The following is a 12,123-nucleotide window of genomic DNA, read 5'->3' on the forward strand; positions in this document are numbered from 1 at the left end:
GCGCCCTGAGGTCACAGGTACTCGAAAGGAGGAGCAAAGGGTTCATTCCTGAACACTAGTGTGTTCCTTTCCTGGTTTCAGGGGCAAGACCCTCACAAAAACCGTATTTGCAAAAGGCAATTATAAGAAGAATTAAGCTGCAGTCAGTTATGATTTATAATCCCAAATTTGTCCTTAAGCAAGTATTTTTTTTTCCAAACAGCATCCTGCTGACAAAAAGTCATAGTTCTAATTACCTAAGCAAACGTTCAAAATTATTTGTAACACACGTGGCCAACGCCATCCGTGGGAAAAGAAAGCACAAACAAGACTCCTCTTACGTGGTATCTAAATACAGCGTGTGGACTGTCCGGCCGGCAAGGAGAGAGCGCTCCATGGAGGGGTCTGCTCGGAAGTCGCCGGTGTGGAGGATGACGTTACCGTTAGGAAGGTAACAAAGGATCATGACGGCACCTGGACAGCTGAACACAAGCATTTCAAAGACACAGTCTTAGCACAGGCAAAGCACCCTAAGGAAGAGTGTTCATTTCGCTCTCAAGGTAATAGTAACTTTATTAGCGGACCACTATGACAAAGCATTGTGCTACAGAGAAAATGTAGCTCTGTGGTTAAGGAAGCTTACAACAGCAAAACCACCACCGCCACCACTGAGTCAGCGATTCAGCAGGTCCGGTTTCTCAAGCTCCGCACCAGGCAGGCCTGTCTTTAGGACCAGTCCTTGGGGGACGAGTTCTGAGCCCTTGGCATGTTCTGCTAGAAGCGCACTATGTATGCTGGAGGCCTGGGCCGTGTGTTGTCAGTGGGACAGCCGGTTCAGGCCAACAACGAGATCTGCCGTGAAGTCCTGTTTCTGGTCTAGGAGCTTGAGGTCTGCCTCGGTCAGGCGGCACTGCTTGCCCAACTGACCCCCAATAAAAACAAGGACAACAAGCTCCCAGTGAGCTTCCCCGGTTGGCCACACCCCGTGTGTGTCCTTCCGCGTTGCTGCTGGGAGAATTACGCACACACGTGCTGCTCGCTAAATGAGGACACCTGCAAACTTGTCCCTGGTCTCTTCCGGGTTCACTACCGTTTGCCTTTTCCCTCTGATTTATTTCCACCTGTTCTTCTGTCCTGTGACAAGCTGCACAAGATTAACAGCTTTACTGAATCTTGTGAGTCCTAGTGAGCCCCTGAGCCCAGAGGTGGTCTTGGGGACCCCTGATGCAGTGGGGTTTGGAAATTACTGCCAAAACACAGGAAATTTCATTCTGAATTCTAAGAAAACATGGGAAATAATTACATTTGTGATTAAAATCTTCCCCTTACCTCCTTGCTCCAAAGCTTCAGACCCCAGTGATTTTACTGGGGAATTCTGTCAAATACTTAGGGAATAAACAATACCAAATACAACACAACTATCTTTCAGAAAACAGAGGAGTGAAATTTCATGAGGCCAGCATTACCCTGATATGAAAACCAGACAAAAACATCATAAAAAAAAGACTAGCATCTATCACAAAAACAGACATAAAATTCCCTAGCAAAATATTAGCTTATCAAATCCACCAAAGTGTTTTTTTTAAAGGCTAATGCATGAAGACCAAGTGGGTTTTATCTCAGTAATGCAAGGCTGGCTTACCATTAAAAAAAATCCATCACTGTAATTTACCATGTTACTAACACTGAAAGGAGCAAAATCATATGCTCACATGGATACCAAAGAGGCACAGACAAAATTCAACAACCATCCTGACTACAAACTCTCAGCAGCCTAGGAATAGATGGGAAATTCCTTAACCTGATAAAAGGCATCAGTGAAAAACCTACTGCTAACATCATACTTCATGGAGAAAGAATGAAAGCTTCCCCCTCAAGATCAGAAACAAGGCAGTGTGTCTGCTCTCACCGTTCTTGTTCAATATGGTACTGAAGGTCTGAGTCAGCACAGTAAACAAGAGGGAAAAAAGCTAAACAAAATTTCCTTCACTCACAGATGACATGATTGAATATATAGAAAATTTTCAAGAATCTACAAAAACCCTATTACAACTAATTAACAAATTTAGCAAGATCTTCTTGGGATACAAAGTCAATAAACAAAAGTCAGATGCCCATCAAGAGGTGTGGAGATAAACAAATTGTAGTATATCCATACAATAATAGATACTACTCAATAATAAAAAAGGAACATGCTACTAACACATAAAATTGCATGCACAAATCTCAAAAACAGGATGAGTGACAGAAACTAGACATAAAAGAGTAGACGCTATATGATTTCCCTTAGATGAATCCCTAAGAAGACAAAATATAATCCATAGTGGTAAGAAACAGGTCAATGGTACCAGAGGTGGGGGCTGGGGATTCATGGAAAGAGCACAAAGGAAACATTTTGGAGTTTCTATATTCTTACTGTGGTGGAAATTGTATGGGTGTGCACTTTTGCCAAAATTCAGCAAACACTGAAAATAAGTCCACTGAATTTATGGAAATTATATATCAATCAGGTTGACTAAAAAATTAGAACTGGAGTTGTCCTAACTGGTGATTAAAAAATCAGTAGCAAAGTTAGCAGAGAAAAACTTAAGGCAACCTGACGAGTGAGCACTGGCCTCGATTTTAGGAGACCTAGATTTAGCCTCAATTTCAATTCTCTAACCATCTATGATTTCTGATGTACATGAGGCTAACACTGTACGAAAAGTAGAAAGAAGCAAAGTTGATAGCTGCCTTTTTGCAATGTAAATGGTGGTAGTACTTTACATTTCAAAAAAAATGAAGGAAAGAGGAAAATGATTTCCGAAAAAAGTTCTCCAGTTCTTCAGTGTCAAAACTCTGAAAAATGACTTAAAGGGAAAAGAAAACCTTCTAGTGTCTGGAGTACCAGCTGTTAATTTACATAAGTGATATTAAAGGAAATGGCCAAAGGGTATCTCTTAAAGAACAGCAGAGACCTGTTAACGTATTCTTTTAAAAATAAGGAATCTCGTATGTCAAGCATAGTAACTTAAACTGGATAAAAAAAATGGGTTAGATAATATTTAGGAGATCTCTACATTTACCTGTAATTGGGTATATTACTTTTTTCAAAAGGAGAAACATGTTTAGGTCAAGTTTTAAGAAATACCACCTTAGTTCCATCAAAAAAGCTGACGTGTCTTCCTTTTGAATATTAAAAAAAATAGGCTGTTACTTAGGCAACTTTAATACTTACTGATTGGCATCAAGCAAAGTAACTTTGATACCATTCACCATACATTCGGTGTCCATTGGTAATGGATGGATATACTGTTCTTCCACTCGAAGTTTGCTCTTCAACAAATTGCCGGTTATCTGCAAAACCGAATGTGCTTATTGCTTGCTGATCCACGAAAACACGAAATACGTATTTATTTTGTATCTACTTTAGAGCCCAAGCATCTCAATGATCTCCCTGTCCCCCCACTTAGATCCATTGCAAACCATCCAGAATGCCAGGAAAAGCTTCCTATGATGAATGACTGTGTCGCAGCTCTGCTTAAAGACTGTCACTGGCTCTCTCTTATCTGTGAAAAGTCCCTCCCTGGCAGGACACACAAAACCCTTCAAGATACGGCTCCTCCCCATTTCTGCGGGTTTATCTCCTACTATTTATTCCCTATCTTGTTGAGCCATTCTGAAATACCTGGAGTGCCCAGAATGGGTCTACTTCTCAGATGTCTGCCTTTTTATAACAAACTCCACTCTCTGCCTGGTTCTGGAACCGAACAGACCTGTTTCAAGTTCTGGCTATGCTATTACTAGCACTGGGATTGGGGCATGTCGCTTAACCTCAGCTATTTCATTAATAAAAAGAGGATAATTCAAGAATGCTGTCGAAATGAATGAGAGTCTAGCCAAAGCTCTTAGTAGTACACACTGAAATGTTCACCTTTCAAGATTATCTCTTTCATCATGAAACCTTGTCTCATCTTAGCCAGGTACAGAGTAAAGCCCACCCTTCTACCTACTTCAGGTATTTGCCTTCAGGTATCTTTTAGGCACATGATAAATATTTACTAAATGAAACTTACACTTTTTTTAGTAAATTGGGAAGTAGTTTATCTGTTGTTTCCATATACTAAAAATACTGTTCAAAACTTTTATAACGATTGACAATAACTCACTGAATTTTAGATTCTCAATGGGGAATGTGTTTTCCCAAAGCTCATCCAGCAGAATGATAAATCTTACAAATAGAATTATTCCTTTTTAACCAAGCTGTGTAGAAATTCATTCCACTCCACAACTTCATAATTTAGAATACTAAAATTTACCTCACTACAATAAACTGGAAATGTGAAGTTTTTAGACAGTCCGGCATAATGATCAGAATGAAAATGGGTGAGAAAGTAGGCTGTGCAACCTTCAATGGCTCCGTACTGAAAGGCATCCACCGTAAAGCCGGTTCCTGCAAGGCAAACACCAACATCGCCGCTTAAACAATGGCAACGAAGAAAAACATACTCAGCTGGATTACAAACACGGGACCTTCCAACATCTCACATCTCATATCTCACATCTCACTTCTAACGTCACTTCATAATTTAAATTAAAACTTACAAGGGATCAAATCAGCAAAAGGCGATACTAGAGATGAAAACGAGCCTTGTGAGTTTCCACTAAATATCCTAGTATAGCTTTTTTAATGAATAATTATACAAAAAGTCAAAATATTAAATTACAAACCAATTTACTTTTTTATTTTGAATACTATTTCTTTCAGCATTTTTCAGGTACAGGTACCTGACTTCCTTACTTCTGCAAAATAGCCAAAGGAGAATGCTAATTTTCTCTAAGACAGGGAAGGTCGGTGGGGGTGACAGGGACAGGCTTCTAAGGGGGCAAAATGAGTGCAGCCCAAATACTCTTATGGATGACAATGGTCTGTGGCCCTGCCAAGGGCCTCGGTACAACAGATGAACAATATATCAGTAGTAGTCAAAGGTCATTGTCTAGGGTGGGAGAGAGGATGGGAAACAAGAAAAAAAAATGCCTGAAAGTCTCCCTAGAGGAGCAATAACAATAATTTTAAAGAAAGGTTGAGCTGTTCAAAAATGTGTTCTTGAAGGAAATTCCCAAGTGTGTTCCTGAAGTGCCCGATTGTATACAAGTGAAAAAGCAAATGATTCTATTGAGACTTATCAACGCACGGCATACTAGTTCTAGACTCACATAAAACACACATACTCAATTGAAATAGTTATTAAAAACTAGTGCTATGATGTACCAAAAATACTACATATTTTGAACACAGTATAGCTCTAAACCATCAATAAAGCACTTACAAAACTCTGAAACCATGTATATTTTGGCAGTGTTCTTTTATATTCTTTTCAGAAGAAAAGTTACTGGCTCATTCAATAACAAAATTAATTTCACTAACCATTCTCCTACTAACTCATGTATGAAGACATGAATAATTACAAGGATATGAAAGTCTGAAAAATTTCAACTTACCAGGTATTTTCTTATAGAATGGACAAGTCCTTTTTCTTAATTCTTCTGCATGAGCTATCTGTGGGATTTTCGGGTTGCCTCTCTGCAGCCTGCCATTAGCTGACTTTATGAAAACTTGTTCTTGACTTAAATTGCCTGCTCCAGCTTTTATCTTGTTAATACTGTAATCTGACCTCTTCTGCTGTGTTTGCTCCTGTAGTGAGTCTGACTTTCTCAGCCTCTTTCTTTGATGCTGTGCTTTCAGACTAGAAAGTTCCACAGATTGCCACTTCTCATTTAAATTCTTTGCATCAAATTCTAAATCACTTAAAGATTTTTCTGCTTTCCTCTTGCACTGCCCCGCCCTCTTTTTATTAGGACTTACAAGTGGCTTGAAGTCCATCCCTTCTATTGCACTTTCCTCCGTTAATTTCTCTTCTTGTCTTTTAGGTGGTAGACCAAAATACACACCTATATCCATTTGCTTCATTACCTTGGTAGAAGGGTCTGTTGCACTGCACTGAGGACTAAATGGCAACATTTTCAAAGACTTGGCAGCAGTAGGTGTACTAGAAAATGTCCCTGAATTTAAAACATCTACTTGACTGTCTAGCATACCACCGAATGCCTTTCTGCAGAAACATGCTGAGTTAGTATTATTCTTAGCACTGAGATTCTTACTTGATAATTCTCTAATTTGACTTTGGGTGGGATGGAAAGAAAGACACCTTCCTCCCTGGCTTTCCAAAGGTTTTGGCATTTTACTCTTAAGTAATGGGAGTGAAATTTGATTGTAAACAGCTGATTCTTCAAGGATCTGCTTCTGTTTATTTGACGGAGATGAGTGAAGTTCTGGCTCATCAGGTTTTGCTTTAGGGGCTTGAAAACTCGCAGCAGCAAGCCCCGCGGCTAACGCAGGCGGAAACAAGAAGAAATCATCATCAGTACACGCTGGAGTGTGACTCCAAATAATACTCTGCTTTTGGAAAAGTTGAGACGAATTGTCCAGCGTGTTGTATTTATACAATTCTTCATTGTATTTATCTTGGGTTAAGATGCCATGCACTCCAGGGCCGCTCTCCTCCTGATCCCTCAGTAAGGGACAGTGGAAGTTTCTCAACAAAGCACAGCTGTGGTCACCTTCCTCTAGGCTGCCCCCTTCAGTGCTTTGTGTAAAATATAGTGCCTGTTGTGAATCGTCCAGCTTTTCATCCATACCATAAGTTTCTTCATCACTTTGAAGTGGAGAGTAGGAAATGTCACAGCTGCTAAAGTCATTTTCTGGCAACGGCAAATGTGTGTGTGCTGTGTGCTGGCCGTCTAATTCTTCAGCAAGAGGTGAACCAACTCCTACCAGTTTGTCGTTTCTAACACACTGTGTGAATTGTAGAGCTCGTTGGGACGTCTGGGGATTTGCTGAAGAGGAAGTCTTTTTCTTGGTTTCAGCTGGAGACTGAGATTTTTTAAGACACTCTGGCACCAACAAGGGATCAACTGAAACTTTTACATTCTCAGTTTGTTTTTGATATGGAGACCATCCTTCCTCCCAGTTACAGAGAAAGCCTGAATTAGTCTCAGTGAAACTGCCACCTGACCCCTGTGATGGGCTCGGAAAAGGACTGCTACCAGCCCTACTGTGAGCTAGCAGGAGGTGAGTGTATCTCCTATAATGAGAAGGAATTGTTGAGGTACACAGAAGGCCATCAGGACACTCTGAAAATTGTAATAAAGAAAATAAGTATTAGAGTACCCAAGTCCAGACTAAATTTTGACAGTGTTAGGATTATAAATTACCATGGAAGTGTAAGGTCATCAGCCCTACTTTGAGGCCTTAGAATAACAGCTATCTTAACACGAATCAAAAGATCAGAATACAATAACTAGAGTCCAGTCTCTTTTTGCAAGGTCTAGTTGGTATTTCTAAGTCAAACAAGTATGAGCTGCTTCAAAAGTCCATGTGGTGCTTACATGATGTATTTCTTAAACAGATGCTACAAATTGACATCAGCAGTTTCACTAGTTCACTATGGCCCAGGCCATAAATATCCCAGGACATATCCTAAAGTTCTATCCCAATTTTTCTGATGCAGCAACACAGATTTATGACAATTACAGAAGCAAATTAGATTCCACTATTTAATATTCACACTGTGTACAATGATAATAACACTCTTTTATAGCTGTTCATACCCTGGACAATTTAGATTCTGTTCTGAGATTTGAAATTCAATTTGATCAAGTGACTAATAATAAGGCCTTAATAATCTGGAAACCATTCCCCATTACATCATTATGATTGAGTAACATTCGGTAAACTATCTTGGCCTATGCCCTTGTATGTTTATTTTCTGGTTTACAAAAACAACGATCCCTTCTTGTTCCTGTCCGCCCCCCCCCCAAATGTCACATTAAAATAAAACACTTCATTGCTTAAAACTTAAATTTGCCTCATAAAAGTATCTGTTATAGGACAAACTTCAAATCTGAGACTATTCAAAAGAGTTTAGACAGTAGAAAAGAAAAGGAAAGAAAAATCTCTTCGAGGTGGTTTCATCTAAGGCACTTCACCCTGAGGTGTGTGCTGTAGGAGTCCGACTTCCATTTCTGGTTTTCAAGCCACTTAAAAGCAAATTAGCAACATTTGATGACGCTTTCACTCATACTTTTATGAGAAAGGCTAATGCCAAATTTTAAGAGGTCTTTTGCATTTTCATGCAGAACTTTAAAATGACAGAGGCTAAAACCAAAATGTCTTCTGAATCATATTTAACATAAAAGGCGTCCTATTATTTTTACTTTACTGAATTTTAATTCTTTGAGATTTAAAAATCTATGTACAGTATAACTGTAAAATACACAAATCATCGCAACCCATTCTCCAGACATACTCCAATGTGAATTTTCTACATTTTAAACATGCCATTTATTATATATTTTAAAAGATAAAAACATAGTGTTACTTCAGTTGCCAATTAGCACATGTTTATTATTAGACTCTTAATAAACTGACACTCCTTCCCAGTTCCTCCTCCTGTACATTAGTATGGGACATCCAACAGAACCACATTGAGGAGACTGGATGATATTCATCATTCTCTGAAAGCCTGTTTGATCACAGATAACAAAATGGACAAGTCGTGTAACTTTTAAGAGCCCTCATCTAGAAACCGTCAACGCCACCTACCTCGTGCAGTTGTTGCGAGAGTCAAGAAAGTAAACAATGTGAGCGTATCTAACACAACACGTGTTTAATTAGCATTTATAAAAAATAATTCAGATGGCTAGGGACTTTTATGAAATAAAATGCATTTAGACTGCTTTCAAAATTCTTTACAGTTATACCGTTGGCTGTTATCTTTTTTCACCAGGCGCAAGAAGGGTGAACACACGTTATCTCGTCTGCCTCTAGGGTTAAGTCATTTTACTCATAGTATCTCATCGTTCTTTCAATTTACTGCTTCCCTTGCTTGCTTCACCCGACTGATATGCCTGGCCTACTGTAGCCTGCATAAAGACCCCTATCTTTTTTGGAATCTTACCTGTTTTAGAGACTGATGGAGAATCCAAACACTCAAACACATGCCATCGAGGTGTCTGACCTAGTAACGAGGAAAAAGGCAGCTGGCAGTTGGGGCAGTGTCCATCGTACACTGGACGTATCTTTGGAGACACTTGTTTGTTTTTGCTGGTCCTACTGTGCTTTCCTGGGGTGGGCTCCTTGCCTTGGGACTGCTGGATACCATCTTCACAGCTGGAATTCTGACTGGAACCGACAGAAACCTGACTGTTTGTTTCCCCAAGGCACATTTCAGGGTCCTTCACCTTCTCTTTAGCTCCCACAGTCCTTTTCTTTCTCTTTTGTTTTGACCGATCCTTTCCATCTGTTGCTTTCTTGACAGATTTTGGAATACTCTCACAGCAATTATTTGCAGGGACTGATTTTGGTTTTCTTTTGGATTTGTATCCCCAGATATCTTCTTCTGAAAAGGTGTCTTCTAACATGGTAAAATGATTTTTATCATTAAAGAAGCACTAATCTCAAGTAAATTGAGAGTCTATTTCTTGCTACAAAATTTTTAAGTGGAATTATTTTGCTGTTCAAAAAAGTAACAAAATACACACTAACTTGATGAGAATCTAAAGGTCTGGTAATGAATATATTTGCAAACTACAAAACTTAGACCTGAGAACACCTACTACAATAAAATTAGGAGACTCTACCACAGGGGTAGCATTTGAGAAGTTTTCTATTTTTGTGACTACTATTTCATCCAGTTACTGTGTCTTTTCCAGGACTTGATTCATAAAAATAAGTATCAGTAATAGTTTGAAAAGTAAGCTCTAATGGGAGTCTTAGAACGAGCTTTGTAAAGTTGTTATAAAACTCCTATCAGTTCTCTTTCAACTGTACAACTGTCCAAAAAACTCACAAATCCACCCACAGTCCCTGGGCGACTAGCTCAGCAGGTGTTTCAAACACCAAATGGCTGCCTCCGTTTGCTAATTAACCCTAGTTGCTACATAATCTTACAGGTGTGTGATGCCCAACAGATATAATTGCCCTTATCCATGACTGGTGGATATTCAACAACTTCAGTTTCTTGGGTCAATCCACCATCTTCCTCCAGCAGCAAAGAACAAACACTGCACAATAAACAAAATTCAAATACGTTAAGTTGTGCCTGTCCTGAGGTCACATTCCAAGACAACAGAGGTGGTCTGCCCTGCAGGTCAACAGCTGCAGCGTCAACTCTCCTCCAGCGTCAACACCACGGTTCACCTATCCGTTGCCTTCCACAGGCTCTGCCTTCTCTTTTACACGCTAAAGGCTGCAAGGCTAGAGGAAGGGGCCTTACCCCCTCCAGAGCAGGAAGGGAATGAGCTGCTAGCACACTCCACTCCATAAAAGCAATCACAGCCTTCCCTTCTAAAGACGGAAGCCAGGCCCACAGGGACCTTGACCGCAGCCCACCTGCCACCAACAGCACACCAAGGAGCAGCCCCAACCCTCGGCATCCCCCTTCCCCCTTCTTTGCGAACACTCTATTCGCTCCCGCACTTTCAGCACTACAGGGCGACAAATTACTGAACTTGTGTACAAGCCAAAGCCGTTGGCCAGTCACCCCCAACTTCTAAAATCCTTTCTCCTGAGGCTTTTACCCTACTCCATTACCTTTCCAGTCTTGGCGGGAAGTGCTTCCTGCTGCCAGAGCTTGTCGAATCGGCTGATTCCGTTCTAAGAGCCGAACTTTAAGAAGAACCAGAAAAAAAAAATCTGTACCCTATGAAGTCCTGCGGATTCGTTTTGTCTTCTTTGTGTGTGTGTGTGTGTCCGAAAAAAGAAAAGTCGGGGGAACGGTTTTCTTATAGCTTCTAGAACGCTAAACAGAGGCCTTTTCTTGTTGAATCTGGCGTTCTGAAAGTCCAGGCTCCGCTGTGGCCGGAGGAGTTGGAAGGGGCGGGGTGGTTCGGGGCGGTAATTTAATTACGCGCCCGGGAATTGGCGGCGAACGGCAGTAACTTTAGCGTTTGAATGCATGCTTACAAGAGAGAAAAAGTGTCTTTAGAGGGGTTGGTGGAGTGTGAGGTGAATGTGCCGTTTTGAAACCAAAGGCCAGAAAGCGCTGCGTCTCGCCCAAGGAGCCTAGCCCGCGGGCCCGGCGGCCGCCTCTGGACTGTCCGGAGACAACATGGCGGCCCCCGGAGCCCGGAGCTGCAGCCTGTCGGGCCTGCTCCCCGCTCAGACTTCGCTAGAGTACGCCCTGCTCGATGCCGTCACCCAGGAGGAAAAGGACAGCCTGGTGTATCAGTACTTGCAGAAGGTGGACGGCTGGGAGCAGGACTTGTCAGTGCCCGAGTTTCCGGAAGGTGAGGGGCTGGCTTCGGGGTGGGGACCCCTCCAGAACCTCCCCTTTCTCGGGGACGGCGCCCTCCCTTGAAGCGGTGGGCGAGGCGGGGTGGTGCTGGGCGCTTCGCCCCGCGGGAGCCGCGGCTCGCGGGTTCTGCCCTTCCCAGGTGTCCCGAAGCGGCAGCAGACGAGAGTTTCGGGGGGGCCTGAGCCCCGAGCCCCGTCGGGACTTTATGTTGGTAACTGACTAGACGTTCCATGAATGTTTAGTGGCTCCGGTAGACATTGATTAGCCCATGCCACCCTGTCCTTTCATTCTGGTGTCTCCATCGTCGTCATCTTTCTGCATCATACTAGCTAGCAAGTAAGAATCACTTATGGGAAACACAGTACTAAACACTTAAGGGGTATTGTCTTATTTAATCCTCTCAACAACCCCTGGAGGCGCACTTATGAGTCCTCTTTTACAGTTGAGAAACTGAGGCACAGGAAAGCTGTTAATTTGCCGAAGGCCTTACCACCAGTATCTGTCAGAATCGGATTATAAAGACCCAAGATCGGCTGCTTTGTTCGCTGAGCCACACTTCTCCGTTCCAAGTCATGAAATGTGTAATTTTTAAAATCAGCATCAAATGTGGCTCATTTCCCAGATTTGAAAACCGGCGCCAAGAGTGGAACACGAGGGGCAGATAGTCCCAGCGCTGCTGTTTGTGAAGCACGTCTTGCTATGATAAGTGAAACCCTGCTTTACCTTCTTTGGTTGGGACTGCCATCGTTTGGCCTGGCGGTGTTGGCATGACTCCTGGCATGACACTGAAACCACATGTATAGTTAAT

At 41.8% G+C, this 12,123-nt stretch overlaps 2 protein-coding genes across 4 annotated transcripts in view; one reads left to right on the forward strand and one right to left on the reverse strand.

Annotated features, from left to right (window-relative positions):
* DCLRE1A (DNA cross-link repair 1A) overlaps window positions 1–10,748 on the reverse strand; it is a 33,300-nt gene extending 22,552 nt beyond the window's left edge. The window contains exons 1-6 of one of the 2 annotated variants that reach the window (XR_008392230.1): window positions 10,613–10,748; window positions 8,979–10,083; window positions 5,461–7,152; window positions 4,278–4,411; window positions 3,197–3,315; window positions 321–461 (exon numbers count right to left, since the gene is read on the reverse strand). Coding sequence is in view for 1 of the 2 variants with exons in the window: in XM_037132903.2 (XP_036988798.2) it covers window positions 321–461; window positions 3,197–3,315; window positions 4,278–4,411; window positions 5,461–7,152; window positions 8,979–9,441 (2,549 nt within the window). In the remaining variant the exon portion in view is untranslated. Of the gene's footprint in view, window positions 1–320; window positions 462–3,196; window positions 3,316–4,277; window positions 4,412–5,460; window positions 7,153–8,978; window positions 10,455–10,612 lie in introns of those variants that run through there. The other variant, XM_037132903.2, reaches the window with a different exon arrangement.
* Window positions 10,749–10,778: 30 nt separating this feature from the next.
* NHLRC2 (NHL repeat containing 2) overlaps window positions 10,779–12,123 on the forward strand; it is a 57,231-nt gene continuing 55,886 nt past the window's right edge. The window contains exons 1-2 of one of the 2 annotated variants that reach the window (XM_053668384.1): window positions 10,779–11,307; window positions 11,938–12,017. In XM_053668384.1, coding sequence (XP_053524359.1) covers window positions 11,130–11,307; window positions 11,938–12,017 — 258 coding nt within the window. In that variant the 5' untranslated portion in view covers window positions 10,779–11,129. The remainder of the gene's footprint in view (window positions 11,308–11,937; window positions 12,018–12,123) is intronic. The other variant, XM_037132906.2, reaches the window with a different exon arrangement.

This window comes from Artibeus jamaicensis, unplaced genomic scaffold (genome assembly GCF_021234435.1).
Source record: "Artibeus jamaicensis isolate MK-2021 breed Jamaican fruit bat unplaced genomic scaffold, CSHL_Jam_final contig_490, whole genome shotgun sequence".
NCBI classification, from domain to species: domain Eukaryota; kingdom Metazoa; phylum Chordata; class Mammalia; order Chiroptera; family Phyllostomidae; genus Artibeus; species Artibeus jamaicensis.